Genomic DNA, 20,554 nt, shown 5'->3' with positions numbered 1-20,554 from the left:
AGCCCGCCCGGGCCCGCCGCAGCTCCGGGCGCCGCCAGTCCCGCCCCTCGCCCGCGCACAGCCCCGCAGCCCTTTTCCCTCCTCCAGCCCTCTTTGAACTCTGCCTCTTTGCCTTGGGCTCGCCGATCCTGTTCCCCACCCTCCCTCCTCCCCACCCCGCATGTTCTCAACCCCATTTCCTTTAGCCTGCCTTTATTTTATGTTCTTGCTCTTGTTGCCCTGGGGAGAGAGATTTCGTCTTGATTTTAAGATGACTTGTCTGCCTTACCCTCCTGCATCTCAGCTCTGAAGACGCGCAGAGAACCTTCACCTTCCCGGCCCAGTGGCATTTAAAGCATCATCATTCCAAAAAAAAGAGTGGGGGGGGAAAGTCTAAAGAGGCAAAAGAACACGTCGTGGGACCCCTGCCCACCCCCCACCCCACGCCACCTTGGACTCCCTGGATCGAGCCCAATCCGGCACTGAACGAGCCACCAGAACTAGTCATTCATTTCTTCCTGCCGAGCCCGGGGCCCGAAAGGAGCCAAAGCAAACTTCAGCCGTCTCAACGGATCTGTGGTTCCCGCATTTGCAGGACTCTTGTGCCAGGAGGCACAGGACCGGGAAGACCACCACCCCCTCTCCCCACCTCCGGAGTCTCCTTTGCCTCCTCCTCCAGGCGGGAGCCGTGGACTGAACCGCTCGCTCCGGACAGTAGCAGGGGAGGAGGGTAGTAGAAAATGAGGGGCTCCGAGCCCCGGGGTGCGGGACGCCTGCGGACCCCAGGTAGCAGCGTGGACACTGCCCGCGCCCAGGTGTCTCTGGCCGGCTGCTACTCCGCACCTCGCCGGGCCCCCCTGTGGACTTGCCTTCTTCTGTGCGCCGCACTCCGGACCCTTTTGGCCAGCCCCAGCAACGAAGGTAGGGGGGGGGGGGGGGGGGGGGGTGGGGGGCACTGGGGGAGGGACCGCGGCGACCTAGGGTGCAGGGGTGAGGCGGGGGCCTGAGCGTGCGGGTTTCTGCGCTCCAGGCTCACTGGAGCCCACCCCTCATCTCCCACGGAGATCGTGGTCCCCCGCGGTGGCTGGCCTTTTCCCTTCTCGCTCGCTCCTGCTCTCCGCCCGTTTGGGGGCTGCATTGTTTGACATGAGCTGCAGAGTGCTGGGCGAGGAACCCGCGTGCATGGACGGCGGCTGGTTGGGGGCTGGGAAGTAAGCCCCGAGGAGCAGAGAGGGGGTCTTGAACCCCGCGCTGGGAGGTTGGGTGCGGCCCCCCGGGCGCGGGCGCGCTGGGGAAGTGTGGCATTTCGGGCTCAGTAGGGAGAGCGTAGATGATGATCTTTGGGGGCTGATGAAGGTTTATGGAAACCGTTATTTAATGTTGGTCATGGGAACCGCTGTGTGTGTGTGGGGGGGGTGACTGATGCTTTTTACGGGGGGGGGTGAGGGCGCTGAAAGTGAGGGCTAAGTGCCTATCTCGGGAGATGTTATTTAGGAAAGCTGCTGCTGCTGATCTCGGTGGGCAGCGAGGGCTTTTATTTCTTAGGGGAACAGGATAGCAAATAATAATGTTGATAATAATAATAATAAATAGAAGACTCCCTCACGGAACGGGTTCCATTCTCTTTGGGGAAGTCACTGTCGCACTGGAGCGCAGCTAGAAGAAGGCGGGAAGGTGGGTGGCAACTGCAAGGAGTTGTGGCTGGACCCCAGGCACGGCTCATCTCCTGACCCAGAAAACACCGTGTCCTGGGGTGCCCAGCCCTCTCCCCAATTTCTGTGCTCCAACTCAGAAGTCTGCTGGCCTCCCTCTAGGAGAGGAAGGCTGGGCAGCGTCAGGAAAGGACACCTGCTCTCAGAGAAGCAGTGCTCAGCCCCTCGGATGCCCCTTTCTCCATCCATCTCCAGCCGCGGCTCCACCTCCCTCTCTGTCATCACTGAACAGCGCTCGGGTGTCAGCTCACAGGCTGATCTCTCGTGGGGGTTTGGGGTGGGGTAGCGCAGCTTCGCAGGTCCGGATCGGGGTTACCCAGAGCGCACTTCTCCTCTAGGAAAACAGTAAAAAGCCACCTCCCTGGTTAGAGCACTTGAGGGTTTGCTTTGAGGTGAAGAACCTTAAAGAAATCCCTTCCAGTCCCTAGTGGGGGGGGGCAGGGGAGTGGGGGGGGGGAGGCGGCGCTGGCGCTGGACCTGGGAGACGAGGTCGCCACCAAGGCGGCATGATGGTGTGTGTCCCTGTGAATCTCAAGGGCTCAGCCTCTGCAGTAGGTGAGGGCGCTGAACTCCCATCCAAGTGCTCCCAGCTCCCAGAGAGCCCAGCGAAAGCTAGGCAGATCCTGCCCCCCCACCCCCCACCCCACCCACGGAACTTTCTCTCTTTCAACCTCTTTGGTTTTAAAAAGAAATCTGATCAAAGGATTGCGTATGTGTATGGAGACATAATCTCCCATGCTCAAATCCAGCGGTCTGTGTTTTGCCTTCCGGATAAAGTTGCAAAGTGTTTTCTGAGGTCCTGAAACGTTTTATGATCATCCCATGTTCGATTCATTAGGTGAGAAACCTAAAGGTTCCCAGAAGGGTTAGGGGACTTTTGGAATGTGCGTGTGCTAGCCAGAGGCATCCTGGTTTGACTTTAAGCGGTTTATAGCATCATTCGTCTTCCGTTTCTAATTTCCAGTCTTGGGGGGAAAAAATCCATGTGCTATGGGAGAGGAAAACCGAGGTAGACAAGGGAGTCCTCTCCATGAGAAGGGGAAGGAGAGTTTCAGGGAGGGTGGCACCAAGGGGGAAACCAGGGCCAAGTCCATGCAGGTAGGAAAATCAAGCAGCAGGAAAGGAAGGAAGCAGGAAGCAAACCAGGGAGGTAACACCACCAGCCTTCTAATGTTTAAGCAGAGCATGAAGGAGAAACAGGGAGCCAGGCTGATGTGAAATTTGGAGCTCACAGCTTACCCAGTTTACTGAATACACACCAAAACTTGGTCACAGTGATCTGAGGATTGGAGAGGCCTCCCCCAAAATTCAACCACTTTACTTCCTCCCCCTCTGGAAGACCCCAAGAATAAAAAGCATTCCCGTTATTGGGTTCACATGTTGTGGCCTTTTCTCTTTTATGTAATTAGAAATATAGTCTTCACCTGATCTGTGCCTCCCCCCCCCCTTCTAATTCCTACCAATCCTGCCCAACAGTTTTCAACCTCCAGTTGCTGTGATCCTGGAATTTAGTTTTGCTTCTGTGAAATCTACATTCTTCTTTTTGGTTTTCTCTGCTAATGTTATACATAGAACACCAAAATAGATGTTCAGCATTCTGTTATTTATTTAGCTGTTTAAGCTAATTTTTTTTCAATTGATTTTTGAAGAATCTTGAAATATATGGAGCAGAAAGAGTTGAATTGCATATTAAATCCATTAGTAACTTGTGTTCATGTAATTTTTCTCCCAACCTATAAAGCTACAGAGCTATTTTCCAAAATGTTGTATATAAATGTTATACAGGCATATAATATGGAATGCTCTGATAATGTAGAAAAATCAGGCTTCAAGACAGGAAAATATAGATGTAAATTTTCTCTTTAAATTAATAGTATAGTGATAATTAAAAATAACTTTTAACATAAGTAGAATTGAACAGAAAACCATATATCTTTTAAAAATAAAGACATTGTTCATACAAGATTTCTGTAGAATGACAATTTGTTGTAAACTGAAAATCAGAAAATTTACTTTTTAGCTTTGATTCTAAACAATTTACAAGACAAATAGTTGTTGTATTTTACAGGTATAAACTCCATGGGAGGAAACATTTAAAATACATGCAAAATTTTTGTTATCAAACAACACAGAGGAATATTCAGCAGGAGACATTTCTCTGATCAAGCAGGATAATAATAGCAAGCTGTATCAACAAGTGACAACTTTGACAAATTTAATAAGGAAAAGGGGCAAGCCAACTGTTATGAATTTTTGGAGGTGGCACTGAACTTATTCAGTAACTGCCGCTTTTTGCTGTCTGGAGATATATTTGTAAACAAGCATTATTTGACAAGTGCTTTTCTCAGCAGGGATTCTTGGCCAATTACTGCCTAACAGCTCTGTATTGAAAATGATTCACCAGCAGTGAATCAAGCTTAATTCATTGAAGCAACAGTCAGTAAAGTCCCAGTAAAATGTTTCTGACAGTTCAGAAGTTTGTATTTGAAAAGTCCAGTTCCTTGTCACTGCATGTTTCATGTGTTGGAGAAGGCAAAAGGGAAAGAAAAGGTTAAAAGGGTTTTTGTTTTTTTTAGGTTTTGTTTTGTTTTATAATAGGACCAGGCCCATAAAACATATTGGAGGACATAATAGATTTGTAAAACTAAATGGCTTTATTCTGTGGCCTTGTCCTCCGGATGTAATTCATTTCTTTTTAGATAAACAGGCAGAACTTCACAGAAAAGGACAGTAAAAGTGTTCCCTCAACAGGACATTACTGAACAAGAAAAGCCATTACTCCTATTTGAATCTTAGATGGTTGGAACCAGAAGGGACCATAAAAAGTCCAGCCATTTTGCTTAATAAGCCATGAAAAGAGGAAGAGGGTAGATTGGGTTGTGACATTTTAAGCTATTTCTTGGGTGTCAGGGTAACAGATAAGAGGATTTTACTTCCTCAAATAAAATAGAAATGAGGGGCATTCCCCAAATTTACACTGCAGTGAAAATTTTTGCCTCCATTGGAAATTTCCTTGTAGCTTTTGACTCTACCACTTGAGATGCCATGCACACACACACACACACACACACACACACACACACACACACACACACTCAAATGGATAATTTGCCTTTCATTAGGAAAATATTGCTACCTTTCTACTTTTAAGCTATAAAAATGGTGCAATTCTCAGTACTATATTAACTGTAGATATTTTCGTTTATGAATCAAATTTAAGTTTTTCAAAATGAAGAAACATTGTTCATACTTAAGTAAATAACAAGTGTAAAATGTACTGAAACTTCTTACACATTATCTTTTCAATTCAATGAAGCAGGTACATTTAAAATCAGTGACTAGCTCGAATTGAAATTAACATTTTTCACAATCTTAAAATAGATCCATAATGGTTTTCATAAGCTATCAAAATAAATTAAAATATAATGCTTACATATTTGATGTTATTAAACATTACAAACCACTATAATATTTTCCCTCTACATTGTGATTATACAAGTAGTATGAGAGCTAAAAATGTAAATTGTTAGAGACTCAGAAGGCTACTTCCTGTACTGTCTAGTGACTTTACCTTATAAAAGACAGGATGGGCCTAATAAAAGGATTTCTTAAAAGGACTTCTCCTGTCTGTTTTATACATATAAAACCCAACAGTTAGTTGATATTAAACAACTTATGTGTTATATTCCAGACTAATATAATTAAATATAGTGTAAGTCTATTTCTGTATGTTTAAATTTTGAAGGTAAATTTTTAAGTTCTAAAATATTTATCAACACAGATTTCAATGGTTCATATGTTTAGAAAAGCTTCACAATAACCAAAATGTGTTTATTCAATAAAATACAATAAACACAGGATATAAAAACAGCTTCTTGAATGTAGGCATAATGATTTTTAAAACAACTCTATGCTGTAAGAGACAGTTTTTAAAACACTGTATAATGTATGGCTTTTAGGGTACAATATTTGACATTGTGAAAATTTTGTCTGAATTGTTGGTTTAATGGAAAATAGTTAGCTCAGAATATATGACATATATTTTAAGTAGGTTATTTTGAATTTACAATTCAAAAGATGATTATGTAAGAAGGTTTCACTTTATATTTATTTTCCCTTGTTCTGAATTTTCCAGAAAGTTGTTGGTCCATGGGTATATTTTAGAGGTTTAAGCAAGGCATAAAGGAATATCCTGTAAGATTTTGTATGTCTTATTTTCAGGAACTCATACACCAATATATATAGGGTACTGCTTTGATGAAGAATTTTTCAGAAAACAGCAGAACCACTGATGACATAAATGGTACTGCAAAATAGCATACAAAAATCAAAATGTAACTGGTACAGATGTTCTTGAGTACTAGAGGATGCTCTTTGTATCACAACAATATTTTAATACTTAAGCATTCTTAGTATTTGGACATTAGCATAATTGGAATTTACATCAAAGTTTTTACATGGAAGGTATTTATTCAGTCTACTGATTTTTACATATAATGTGATTCTAATTTAATATTATAATGGGATATATGTAATTGAACTTTAAATGTAATTCTGGTGGCTAAATCTCATGATAATTAGAAACTTTTAAATTCTTATTTAATTTCTTCCACTAGCCTCTAAAAAAATTCTTAATTGATCAATGCCTTAGTGTAAAGAAATATAGAAAAATGTTATAGCATATATAAGAAATTGAACTGAGCCTGATGTAATGTCTAGTAATTTATCATATTACCTTTCTTTTTTTCCCAAAGTTCAAAATTTTTATCTTTTGTCCCTAATGAGAATGTAAGATGTTACATGTGAGGAAAAATTAATGTAATTTAACTTGGATTTTTAAATGGTGTAACATTATCCCATTTATTAACTATCACTTAATTATAGTTTGAATGCAGTTCAAACAATGATGATTTTCTTTTCCGTGATTTAAAGAAATCTTAAGGAGTAATGTCAAACACTTAAAACTTGCCTGAAAATCCTGTACAGAATTGTGTGTGAATTTTGCCCTTAGAGTAACAGTTAAATTCCATTTTTAAAAAAAATCCTAGTTGTTTCTGTTCATAATTAAAGTTTTCTCTTGTTTTTCAATAGGGTTCACAGCCTTGGTCTCTTATCACCTTATGAGTTATTTTACTAATACTGTTTAAATTATTTCTCAAACAATCAGAAAGGATACAAAACTTTGTTGAAAGAAGGGAGAATCTAGGTCATGCTTTCTTTCCTATGTGTCTCCCAGTGATTCACAGTTCATGGTTTTAATTATGGTGTTTTTATTAAGCTGAGCATAATAATCTGGCTGAGATGTGAGTGAAAAGGGGTGCTCATGGATACGTTTTGGGACATGTGAAAGTTTTATGGCAAGGATAAAAGAAAGGCAAGAAGGACATCAATATGTTACCACTACAGGCTCGATATCAATTCAAATGTTTTGTCTTCACTTTAATGCCATTTAAAGATACTGCAGTTTATAGACCTCCTCCCCACCTCATCTATAACACACACTTTAACTTTATACTTGTTTCTCTTTGACTCTGAAGATACGAACCACAATGTAATGGGAAAAGGAACTTCATGGATAATATTATTTCAACTATATGTATATATTTTACCTTGTAATTAATTCATTGATAGTTATATTGCTTGATTCATGCTAAACACTTGTAGTTAGGCACTCTATGTATTAAATAATTTGGATTAAATAACTGTAATAATTTTAATTGCATTTTAATTTTTGGACTGCTGCCCAGGTCATCATCTTCCTCTATCAAGTTTGTCTTCAGTTGTAAATAAACTGGGCCACAGCTTTAAGTCAGTGAATTACTTGAAAAAAATGAAAGCAGAAAATCAAAGACTGAGGGTTGAAATATTTTGCATATGCTTTGTGAGAAAATGTTCCTGCTTGGAAACATGTTTCAGGCTAAGTTTTGGAAGACTTAGAGAAAATACAGTCTGTTCTTTTTCACTCAGAGATGGATACTGTCCCTTTTTTTTGTATATAGTAATATCATATTCGAGCTTTCATCTGTCATATCTTTCCCTCATTTGTTTCCTTCCCCAAGAAGGAAACACAAATGAGGACAGTAACAGCCAATTATTGTTACATTCCAACATCCTAAAGGAAGTTATGATTTCCAATTGTGTGTTATGGGGACGATAAAAATTGCTTATTGATCATGTCCCTGAACATTAAAAAATAATAATAGTATCAAATTTAGTCATACATTTGAATGTTAATTCAGGAATCAGAGTGTAAAAGTTTCTAATCTCTGTCAGCTTTACCTTTCTTCTAAGATAGTTCATTTATTTGTTTTGCAGTGGCTGGACCTTCCTGTTCCAGGATGCTTGTTAATGTCTTTTCTATGGAAAGACAAACTCAGCAGGGAGATCCAGCTGGCACCAGTTCAGCCCAGCAGTCCCAGAAGGAGCTTGGTCTTTGAGCCAAGTTGAGTTTTCACTCATAGCCCTCCCTTCCTGTAATAATAGCAAGAAAGGTGAGGCAGGCTGCCAATCCTATGGAATAAGACAATGGATGCTCTTCTTGTCCAAAGAGTTCACTCTAGGCACTGCAGTTCTCAAAAGAGGTAGAACCAGTCTCTTTAAAGTACAAAATACTTGAAAAGGATTTTGACCATGTATGGTTTCCAGCCAGCACATTTGATTTCATTTGTAGGAGTGGCCCCAACAGAAAGAAAAATACCAATTTAGTATTATGAACTTTGAGTCCCTGGTTTTGATTTAAGCCTGTGAAACCAAGTAGGGAAAGAAATAAGTGGTATGAAATCACAGGAAAAATAAAGAAATTACACACAAAAAAATACAAGTGAAATTCCTGGCTCTGAATTTAAAAGTAAACACTTTGATTTTTACTTTTTTTTGGCTCTTCTTCATCACGTATTAACAAAATTCTTTTTAATTTAAGTTCATTTAGCAGGAATCTTGCTCATAATGACACTACAAACTTCCCATAACTCTTGTAGAGAGAAAATGGAACAAATCAGTGCTCTAACTAGTAGTGTTCTACACAAAACTATATTGTCAAAAGGCACAGGAAATCTAAGAGCATAACTAATTAAACGTTCTTCATGGCTAATGTGTGTTAACTTCGTTTGCTGGTAAGGATCAGGATAAAAAATCTAAGGGAAATACTCAAAGAAAATTATATGTATATATATGTATGCACATATATGTCTTTATGTGTATGTATAAATACACATATACACATGTATATACATACATAATGTATATATGTCACAATAATGGTGCAGTTGAAAATAAGATGTCAACACCATGAACACAGTTCTGCCAGATCTGAGGGCTGTAGTTTCAAATAATTAAAATGGAAATGGAAAGACACCTTCATAGAGTTGCAAGGAGAAAAATGTAATTACATTGCCTAGGACAATTCCTAATGCTACATGGGTACACTACAAATGCTAATTTCTGTCTCCCTCGGTGTATACAGGTCATCTAAGACATGATTTCATAGTCACAGGTCATCACCTTGCTTGAATGGGATGAGTAAAGGGAATCTGGACTGGGAATACAATCTAACAAAAGGAATTTCAAAGATAAATTTTCCATAGAGTTATCCAAGATAAAATCCAGCCACATGATATGTCCCAATTTGCTGCTAGTTTTCCATGCTATTTAATGTTTAATGTGGAGACTTGAATAGAAAATAAAGGCATGACCATTAGTACAAAAGTTATGGATTTCAAATGTTACATTATACCTCATTTTTTTCCATACAAAAGTGGTTAGAAAGAAAAATGCTTTCCTTTAGCCACAAAACATACCAAGAAATATTTTTACATATTTGGGATACTATGTCTTAGCATAGTATCTTCTTGGTTTTACTTCAAAACATTTATAATACATTATATAAATGAGATATGCATTTAATACATTATCATATTTTATATTTTATACTCTCTGGATAGAGAGGAAGTCCTTTAAATCTGAAACATGTTGCTGAAAGTAGCAAGTAGCAAGTGCCTAGATTTTTTTTTTTTTGTTCTTTGTTAGTAGTGGGGCTTGAACTCTGGGCCTGGGCACTGTCCCTCAGTTCTTCAGCTCAAGAGTAGCTCTCTACCACTTGAGCCACAAAGCCACTTTCTGTTTTCTGAGTGGTTCATTGGAGATAAGACTCTCATGGACTTTCCTGCCCTGGCTGAACCTCGATCCTCAGATCTCAGCTTCCTGAGTAGCTAGGATTACATTCGTGAGCCTCTGGTGCCTGACTAGATATGGTTTTTAGGTTGAAATATGCAATTTTTCTTGATAAGAAATGTACTCGTTATCTTGCCCATGTAATTGTAACCTTTCTGTACAGTATTTTCACAATAAAAAATAAAATAAAATAAAAAAATTAAAAAATAGAAATATACACAGGATTTTATATTCTCAAAAGTATTAGTATTTAGTATTAATACTTAAACTCAGGGCTGGGAGCTATACTTTAGCTATTTCCATCAAATTTTACACTGTATCAGCTTTGCTATAGATCCATTTCTGTGTGTGTATTTGTGATGATGGTTAATTGGAAGTAAGAATCTCAAGGATTTTTCTGTCTGGGCTGGCCCTGAGCCATGACTCTCCGAGCTCAGCCTCCTAAGTAACTACCATTATAGACCATGAACCATCAGCACACCTGGGTCAAAAAGATTTTAAAATAATTATTTGAGGAATTTTGTTTTTAACTAGTTGATATAAGGAAATTAAGGAAATATTGTGCTTGGATCTGCTTATAAAATACATGTTCATTCATGCTCATGAATGCATATATTTTGTACAATAAGTATAGGTAACATTAATTCTTGATTTGCAGTGTGCCCAAAATTATTCAAAGTGATTTATATAGGTATTAATTTGTCTTCCTCTAAATAGGACTGGGAAATAACCTTTGAGACTATTATTAATATTATAATTATTCTATTTTACAAATGAGGAAATCAAAGTAAGATATAGTTAAATGAGTGGCCAGGTTTACACATGGTAAAGACTGCATTCCAACAGAGGCATTGTGACTGAGAAACTGCTCTGACTCTTACTCAAGGGGAGATAGCTGTCATACATTACCCTTAGTCACTCTGATCTTTGCTATCCAACTAATGGCATGGTCCAAAGATAAGCAAAGAACAGTGAAGAGCATACAGTGAAGGGCATTCATGTGAAGTTCTGGACGCATGGTCATTTATAATTCTAAATTTTTCTCTGATGAATTAGTCATCCTCTGGGTGACTTGCTAATGCATGCTGACTTACCAATAGTTTCACTCCACTTTTTGTCCTTGGCCAAAACCCCACCCCCTCAAGGTGAGATCTAGTCCCCAAAATTTCTTCCTTTCCATTTCAAATCAAATGTTCTTTATCTTGGAAAATTTCCTCTTATTTTAGAATGACGTATTTTAGTCCCTGAGAACTAACCAGACTAAGTTTTAGGTATACCTTGGAAATGCAAAATCTCTGTAAGAGACTTCTTTCCAAACAGTTTTGTCAATTGTTAATCACCAGTTCCTGCTTTATGAAGAACAGAGAGGTATTTGAAAATATAATTTTGTCCTAACTTATAACAAATTACATTTTAAGCAGCATTATTTCACACAACAATAGATGAGACTGAATGACTCTGCGCAAAATATATTCAGTTTTTGTCTCTAGTACAAGCCAACTACTAGGTGTATTTTCCCTTTATATATATATATATATATATATATATATATATATATATAACATTGTATTAATATTTTGTAATCACTTTTAAGTAATTTTTCATAATGAAAATTCACTATTTCATATGGACTTTCCAGCAAAACCTGCAGGACTAATAAGCAAAATTTGCCTTTACAAAGGTAATTTCATTTATAAATGAAGTAAATCAAACTGGAGCATTTGATCTCATTACAAATTATGAAAAGTATAAAAAAATCAAAATCCTTTGACTACAGGATAAATGTCACATCTTTAGACTGTGTGAGATACAATCATAAAATATAAGGGTACAAGCTCTGAACTGTGGTTCAACCAACCAGAACAGTATTAACCTTAAGCAAACCAGAAAACATCTCTATTTTCTTGTCTATAAAGTAAAGATGTGATTATAGTACAGTTTAGGGTTGAACAATTAAATGGGCCTAAATCATCAAAGTGCTCTGTTAAAGTTCAGATATGTAAGTAAGAGTTGAAAGTGTTAAATATTACATGTGCATGGAAATAGTATTAGTTGGAACCATGACATTTAACAAGTCTAATTTTCTGCATTAGTCAGCGAGTGCTGTCTAATATTTATTATAAATAGAAATAGCAGAAGAAAAGCACTTGGCTTCAGTTCAGTAGCTCAAGCAGCCTTTATTTACTCCCTGGGCAAATCACTTCAATGGCCCTTCAGTGCCCTAGGATAAAATCTAAACTCCTTGAGAATGAGTACAAAGTTCTCGATGACTTGCTTCTAGTCCACCTCCCCTGCCAGTTTTCCATCTCTTCTTGAAGACAACTGTTCTGAGGTGAAGTGCTGCTTTCAATGCACTTTGCTTCTCTGAGCTCAGTCAGAAACAATTGCCTCCTTCTTCTGTGTAACTTGATCCTCCTCCTGGTTCTGCACAGATCAAGGTCTGCAAGTTTATGTAATCATATTTATTCCAGATAGGGCCTATTACAGCAAAATGGAATTGTGCTGTATTTCTATACATTTCTGATCTTTACCAAGTTTTAAAAAAACTCTAAAAGGTAAAGGTTAATCAGAGAAATAGTTTTCTTCTGAACTGAGAATTTACTATTCACAGTAATAGTATGATTTGCCAAGCAAAGCATTGTGGATTCCAATGAAACTTCAAGTAGAATATGTTTTTCCATTTATCAATGCATCAGTATGAAGAAATGGTTGCCTATCATAAAACATTGAGAGCCAGATATCAAAGATAAATTTTTTCCATTATAGATCATTGGTATAGAATGTTATACTCAAATTTTTGCTTAGTAAATAATTACTTCTAAGGAATTTAAGAGACTTTAAAGTTACTATTTTACCCATATCCTGTGTAACTTTCTTACTATATTGTTTATAGATCTTTTCCTAAATCTATAACCATTATAATTTATGTTCTGGTGTAATATCATAACTTTAAATTTATAATTACATATTATTATATAGTTGTTAATATTAGTAATTATGTATTGTATACTTATGTAAGTATAAATATATAGTATTATTTAAAAGTGGTTTTGTAAAGCTTACTTTAGTTGAAAACAATACCAAATGAAAGAGTTACTAAAAGAATTTGAGGGGCTGGGAAGGTGGCTCAGTGGTAGAGCGCTAGTCTTGCATGCATGAGGCCCTGGATTCCTCAGCACCACATAAGAAAAAAGAAAAAAGCCAGAAGTGGCTCTGTGGCTCAAGTGGTAGAGCGCTAGCCTTGAGCTGAAGAGCTGGGGACAGCGCCTAGGCCCAGAGTTCAGGCCCCACGACCAGAACCACCCCCCCCCCAAAAAAAAGAATTTGAAGAAACATACCTTATTTTAGGTTTATTGAATTCATTGATGAAAAAGTCCTCCTAGCTTTTTATCAATATATCTTTATAAATTATAAAATATGCTATATTTTTTCATTTTCTTATAGTAAATTCCAAAATTCATAAGATTTGAGCCATTGAATCAAATATAAAGTCATAAAATCAAAATTTCTACTTTAAACATTGTATAATTTTACATATAGAAAAAGCAACTAAAACAAAACATCTATTCCTTAATCGTTTCAAATTTTGGGAGAATAGATGGATTTAGTCTTTGATTTGTTCTGGATTTCCTACATTATAATCTCTTAAACATACTGTAGGTACATAACATGTTAAAGATTCTGAATATTGCAAATAAGAAAATATGTGTCATATATTATGTGAAGAATAGCTTTAAAATGGATTTTTTAAAATATCTTTTTTGGGCGGGTGGTGCCAATTTGGGGCTTGAAATCAGGGCGTAGGTGCTATTCCTGATCTTTTATTTTTTTTTCTTGTGAAGGCTAGTCCCCTACCACTTGAGCAACAGCTCCACTTCCAGCTCTTTGTTGGTTAATTGGAGATAAGAGTCTCACAGACTTTCCTGTTTGGGCTGGCACAGAGCTGCAATGTTCAGATCTCAGCCTCCTGAGCAGGTAGGATTATAAGCAGAGTTACTGGTGCCTGGCAAGTAAACTTCTTAAGGAGAGCTTTTAGTTTCTTGAAGATGCCTATAATTAGCTATCCCTCTAAGAAAAATAATTTTATTTACTATACAATAAGAATAAATACATAAAAATATCAGAGTATTAGAATCTACTGAACAATGAGACTTATTTTAATTGAGCCCTTCTTCAGCCAGCAGGGATTTAAAACATAATTTCTTTGGAGGCATAAACTTCTTTAATTCTAACAACAACCCTCTGAAATTCATATTTCAATTCTAGTTTGTGGATGGAAATTGAGCTTTGGAAAATTCCAGCTAGTTCAGTGATTTGCTCACAGAACACACTACGAGAAGAGTCAAGCATGTGTGGTGTTGGAGCTTTTGGCTTAACTCACTGTGCTGGCGTGGCATATATCCAAATGTCTTTATTTGTATTTTATTTATTCCTATATTTCAAGGAAGGACTTATGTTTTATATAAATCATATGCTTCTTAAGAAAATAAAATAACAAGGATAATGTATGCAAAGAATATGAAAACATGTAGTAAGGTTATCTCATAATCATTAATGCTAAAATGATTACATAGAAAATTTTAGGTATTAGCTTTCAGTATTACAGCTCTTGTTTTCTGGTAGAAAATCTGACAATGCAATAGGGAACTAACTATTTTCTGGTGGGAATCTGAAAGAAATTAATGGCACATATTTTGTTTGGGATTTGGAGGACACCAGGAACAATACTAAAATATTTCAAATAATGAAGAACTAATTTTTATCTCAGGTTATAGTATATAAAGAAAGCCAAGGACATAATATCAGCTGTGTTTTATGCTTCCCCTTTTCTTTCTTTCTTCCTTCTTTCTTTCCTTTCTTCCTTCCTTTCTTTCTTTTTTTTGTAACAGCAATTCTAATTGAAATGAAAACAAAAATCACAGTAAAAGCTAATACACAAAGCAGATAATAACGGTTTTCCCTGGGTGTGTTTTTATCTTTTATATTCCTTTACCTGCTTATATCTTTGTAACTTCTGGGGCAATTAAGAGCTTTGTTTGAAGATCTCTGTATTAGGACATAAAAGAAATGTCTAGAACATTAGTATGATATTATAATACCATGAATAAACATGTAGCTAAAGTATTATTTTTGAAAGTATATCAAATATTAAGTATAAGACTTTATGCACTTTAGTTTGAACTAGTATTTCCTTATCCAAGTGCTCATCAGAGCCAAATTGTTAAACACACCAAATCTAATCTTGCCTAAACTTACTGAAACAAAATTTATTAAAACATTTCCAATGAAATCTATACTTCTGTAATAGGGGAATCATTAGTTTTAGAATATCTTTAATTATGACTTCTGTCTTTGTTTATGAACCCTTGCTTAAAATAGAAATACTCACAATAGAATGTGTGGACTGGGCCTGATGCCAATCGACAATGAAAGCAATTTAAAGATCAAAAGTTAACCTTTAGAAATCCTTACAATAATTTGCTATTGCCACAGCAATCTAACTGTGGAATAGGTGGAATTATATATTTTTGAACCAAGACATAGTCAAATTTTAACATGGTATAATATTAATTGGGTAGAATATTCGGTGGCTGGATTAGTGGAGGAGAAATTTCTAAAATACCAAGTCTTGTAGGTTTTAACTAACGTCCTGATATTGGAGGTTTTACAAGAAACAGTAATACATTTACATATGAAATCTGTTCTACATCATATTCTTAGGAAAGGAGGATAAAGACAAAATACTTACATGTATCAGATCATATAAAATAATATTTATTGAAATGAACTCCAGCAAATGAAAACAAGGTTTGTTTCCTTTGTTGCTGTTTCTCTTTTCCTCTTGCTTGTTCATTTATCTGTCTTTGGGAGGGCAAGGAGGGGCATAAGGGGGGACAAAAGGACAAAAATGAAGCAGTGGTACTCACTGGACATTATGTTGAAAATGAACTATACAACTTGTGGGTGGTAATGGGGGGAAAACGTGGGAGAGAGTGAGGGAAGGGGTCACATTGTCCAAAAATAAATGTACTCTTTATCTGTAATCCCTCTTTACATCACCTTGATAATAATAAAAAAGTTTTAAAAATGAACTGCAGTTGAGTTGATTACAATGTGAGAGATACAAATACCACCATGTTTAACCAAACAAACCATCATCAACAACAACAACTAAAACCACAACATTCCCAGGATTCTTTTTTAGTCTGTTTTTGCATTACAATAGCAAATACCTGAGATAATCAACTGACAGAGAAGAGTATGTGTGTGTGTGTGTCTGTGTGTTTTCTTTATTCACAGTCTATGACAGATTAAATCTGTGGCACTCAGAGATGGGAACAGCATGATGTTGGAAGAGACCTTTCACCTCATGAGTAGGAAGAAGCAGAGAGAAAGAGGGAGTTTGTTATTTTATCTGTGTTTGGGAGGGTAAGGGCAAGGCAGGGGGGGCGGGGAAAGGTAAAACAAAGGGTGAGCAAATATAACAGTGGTACTCACTGCACACTATGTTGAAAATGACCTATACAACTCGTGGATAGGGACAGTAGGGAAAACCTGGAAAAGAGTAAGGGAAGGGGAGACATGGTTCCAAAAGAAATGTACTCATCACCTGACTTATCCCCACTGTAACTCACCTCTAAAATAACTGACTAATCCCCACTGTAACTCACCTCTAAAATAACAATTATATCTATCTATATCTATGTATAGATATAGATAGATATATAATTTTATTTTATTTTAAAGAAGGAAGTTTTGGAGTCACACTATTTCCTCCAACCAAGGATCCCCAGAGACTGGAAGAACTCTCACTAGGCTTCATCTCTTAAAATTTCCACCCCCTCCCACAGTGCCTGCTAGTGACTAAGCCTTCTGTCATGGGTCTTTGGGGAACTTTTTAAGCTACAAGTTATAGAGAGGGGGGAGTGGAGGAGACACAGACAACAGAAGTTCAATAATCTAGTACTGGAAGCAAGAAAAATTTGTATATCAAAAGGTGACATAAACGACTGTGAAATAACACTATGTGCAATGTAGAAACATAAGATGTTCAGAAGTTGTAAAAATAGGTATCTTTAAGTGAAAAACTATTTAAATTGTAGTTTGGGATATAAGCAATGACTATGTATGGCGATTGGCTTCAAAACTCAGTATCAAATTGTATGTATCATTTTATATTTCACTTTCCATCATAGTAAGCTCACTTTGCATGAGTTTATACATGCACTATACAACACATTCTAAAGTGCCACTATTAACTAGGATAGTCTTTTCTTAAGAGATTCAGAGTTTTAATATTGGTGGGTTATTTAACAGATAATTTAAATCTAAAGAGTAGTTTTAGTACCTAACTTTGGGTGGTTGAGCAATCAGGACGGTACTTCCTATTTTATTCCCTGATGTGTCCCTAGAGTTTTGAAAAACGGTTGGCACTTAAATAGAAACTCAATAAATATTTGCTTGTAAATGAATCTTCATCATAGGCATCATAGTCCATCACACTAGAACTGATGTCTCTCAATAATTTATATACTACTTCCACTCTATAGGCTTATATTATGTTGTTATCATATAACAGAAAAAATTGTCACAAAGTAGACTAGCATATAGATATTTTGAAAAATGTTTGAGAAAGAGTTTTGTGGATAGATGTCTGGTGATTTAGGTTCAGTAGCTGGGAGATGTCATGACAGGAACCTGTCGTTTTCTTTGCTCTACTCTCATGTATGCTACCTTAAGATTACAAGGAGGTTGTTATTTCTGAGAATATGAAATTTGATTCAGAGAGAGAAGAAAAAGAAGGGAGGATAAAGACCAATGAACACTGTGAGTGGGCATTTATTTCCGTAGTTTGGACAAAAAATCAAATTTATGTTTATATATACCTAGCCAGAACTATGTAAAAAGGTGACCAAATTCAATGGTCACTAAGACCAGTGGATCTTTGCTTTAAGCAAAGATCATAGAATTATATGATTGTGATTGATTTTTAAAAATCAGTCATGACACATTATCTAACACAATGCAGTTTGTTATACACAAGGACCAGTGAGATTCTGATACAAGAGGAGAAAGAATGTATAGATAATAGACATAAATTTGTGCTGGCCATAGTATCAGAAAGATGGAAATATTGTTTTATTTTATTTGTCTTAATTTCTTCATGTCTTCCTTTCCTTTATAACCTTGGTAAATGGCAAATAGCAAACCATGTTTATTTTTTGAGTAAAATTAATTTGATAGTACCCGATTAACTAAAAAAATGATTATTATTTCATTGATTTTATGCTTTGAAATTAATAAGTCATTGCATTTTAATAAATGGCTTAAGAAGCTATCATAAATGTTGGTAGCTATTTTAAGATGTAATTGGATATGAGTATGAAAATATGAAAATGCTCATGTTCCATAACCTGAAATTCGTTGATCCAACATTACTGTGCTTTGTTAGTATTTCTTCCTGTGTTTTTTATATCTTGATTAGTTTTCAAGACAAATATTATCCCCAAATTGTCCTGTGGTATCTTCCTTTTCTTTCCTAAATAACAAAGAATCATTATGTAGGTCTGACATTGTATAGGGCTGAATTAAATTTTAACAAAGTTGCAAGACTAACATGAAAATAATGATTCAAGTTGTCAGCAAAACTTGGGTCACCTCTCATTTTATAAAAAGTACTACTGAATTACTCAGTTATTTGCTTATTTGTGGAAAATGTCATCACCTTAAAAATATACACTGTGACTTTCTGGAAGTTTCTGCCTATTTTAGCATATATTCAGATCTTATCATCATTTACTCTCCCTTCCAGGCTGGAAAGCTAATGATGATTCAGATTATAGTGAAGTTTGATGTATCCATCAAGCATTAGGGCTAATAAGGGTCTGGAGAAAAGAATTCATTCAAAACAAATAATTGCCTTGGTATACATTTTCAATTCTATTCTAATAGTTTGTTTTAATGTGCTTTTCGACTTTTAAGCATCAGGAATATTTGGTCAAATGTATGCTCTATTTACTGGCTCCATTCATGTGCTTAAAGCATAATTGTTAGGAAAATTTGTAAAAAAAAATAAGGAAAGAGGGTCCATCATTACTTTGTTGCTTACCCTTTGTTTTCTACAACTTAATTGTTGAAAATATAATGCTGAACTCTTATTCCCTCAGGGAAAAATCTAATGTCTATTCTGCTTAGATTACAAATTTTTATCTTATTGACATAGAGTAAGAACACAGAAGCTGGCTTGCTGTAGCCTATGATCCACAATTCACTAGTTTAGGAAAACTCACTGAACTAGAACCTACAAATTTCAGAAGAGTGAACCTCTGTATTCAGCAAGCCAACTTTGGACCAGTGTGACATAGTAGTAAGAGAAAGTGATAAGTAGTGGGAAAGACTTGGGTTTAGAATCTAGCTATATGTTTATTAGTACTGGGACTTGGAACCATTGGCCCATTTAACTCTGCTCAGGTTTAGTTTCCTTTGTTCAATTTCTATATGAGGTACATAACACACAAGATGCTCATTGTTAGAATTAAATAATATGATGAGACATATAATTTTATTAGTGTCAGTCACTGATTTTAGAGATAGAAGAATTAGGGCTTTCAAAATAAAATCATGCCAGGAGCTAGTGGCTAACACCTGTAGTCCTAGTTTAACAGGAGGCCCAGATCTGAAGATCACAGTTTGAAACCAGCCCAGGCAGAAACGTCCATGAGATTCTTTTCTCCAATAAGCTATTCAGAAAAATCAGGAAGTAGTAATGTGGCACAAATGTTAGAGACCTAGTCTTGAGCAAAAGAAGCTCAGGGATAGTGCCAAGGCCATGAGTTCAAGCCCTAGCACCAGAAAACAAACAAAAATAAAATAAAATAATATCATCCTTTATTGTCACATGACAGCAAAGCCAAAGCCACAGGGTTCACAAATATTCTTCGTGCAATGTAGAAGCTAATTGTGAATTAACACATTTATCTAAAGTTATGAATCTTTCTAATGTTTTTTTTTTAGAAAGAGATCACTTCATATAATAGCTGTATACATGGTAGTGTAGGTTTAGCAGGCAATAAGTGAGTATATCCTGTGATATGATGATTGTTGAAGCCTCTTATGCTTACATAGTGTTGACTTTCTCTTAAAAACAAGCTGGGAACTGATGAATCACACCTGTAATCCTAGCTACTAAGAAGGTTGAGATCTGAACACTGAGGTTGGAAGCCAGTCCACATGGGACATGTCCATGAGACTTTTATTTCCAATTAACCACCAAAAACCTGGAAGTGGAGATGTGGAGCTCAAAATGGGAGAGTGCTAGTCTTGAGCAAAAGAGTTCAAGGACAGAGCCCAGTCCTTGAGCTCATGCCCAAAACTGACAAAAAAATTTAAAAAAAATTAAAAAGAGGAAAACATGAAAGATTTCACAAATGCGGTTACAGCCTTGGACTTATTAGCCACTCTGAACCATACTGTATTGTTCTTTTCATGTTACCTGTTTGAGATTGGTCACTAGGCTTTAGCTGTCAGTGGATACTATATTAGCTTTGCTTAGATCTTTTTGATAGATTGACAATAGATATCACTCTCAATTTCTTTTTGCCAGCTCCTTGGTTTTAGACTTAAGTGCATTACCAACTAATGTGTATATATATATATATATATATATATATATATATATATATATACATGTATAC

At 36.7% G+C, this 20,554-nt stretch overlaps 1 protein-coding gene across 5 annotated transcripts in view; it reads left to right on the top strand.

Moving 5' to 3' along the window:
* Positions 1–700: 700 nt before the first annotated feature.
* Epha5 (EPH receptor A5) overlaps positions 701–20,554 on the top strand; it is a 303,516-nt gene continuing 283,662 nt past the window's right edge. For 3 of the 5 annotated variants that reach the window (XM_013008946.1, XM_013008948.1, XM_013008944.1), the window contains exon 1: positions 720–900. In XM_013008946.1, the coding sequence (XP_012864400.1) occupies positions 720–900 (181 nt within the window). Of the gene's footprint in view, positions 901–20,554 lie in introns of all 5 variants that reach the window. The other 2 variants (XM_013008943.1, XM_013008945.1) reach the window with 2 other exon arrangements.

Source organism: Dipodomys ordii, unplaced genomic scaffold, assembly GCF_000151885.1.
Source record: "Dipodomys ordii isolate 6190 unplaced genomic scaffold, Dord_2.0 Scaffold8, whole genome shotgun sequence".
NCBI lineage: Eukaryota > Metazoa > Chordata > Mammalia > Rodentia > Heteromyidae > Dipodomys > Dipodomys ordii.
Note: the sequence above shows the minus strand (reverse complement) of the source record. Positions and strands in the feature narration are given on the sequence as shown.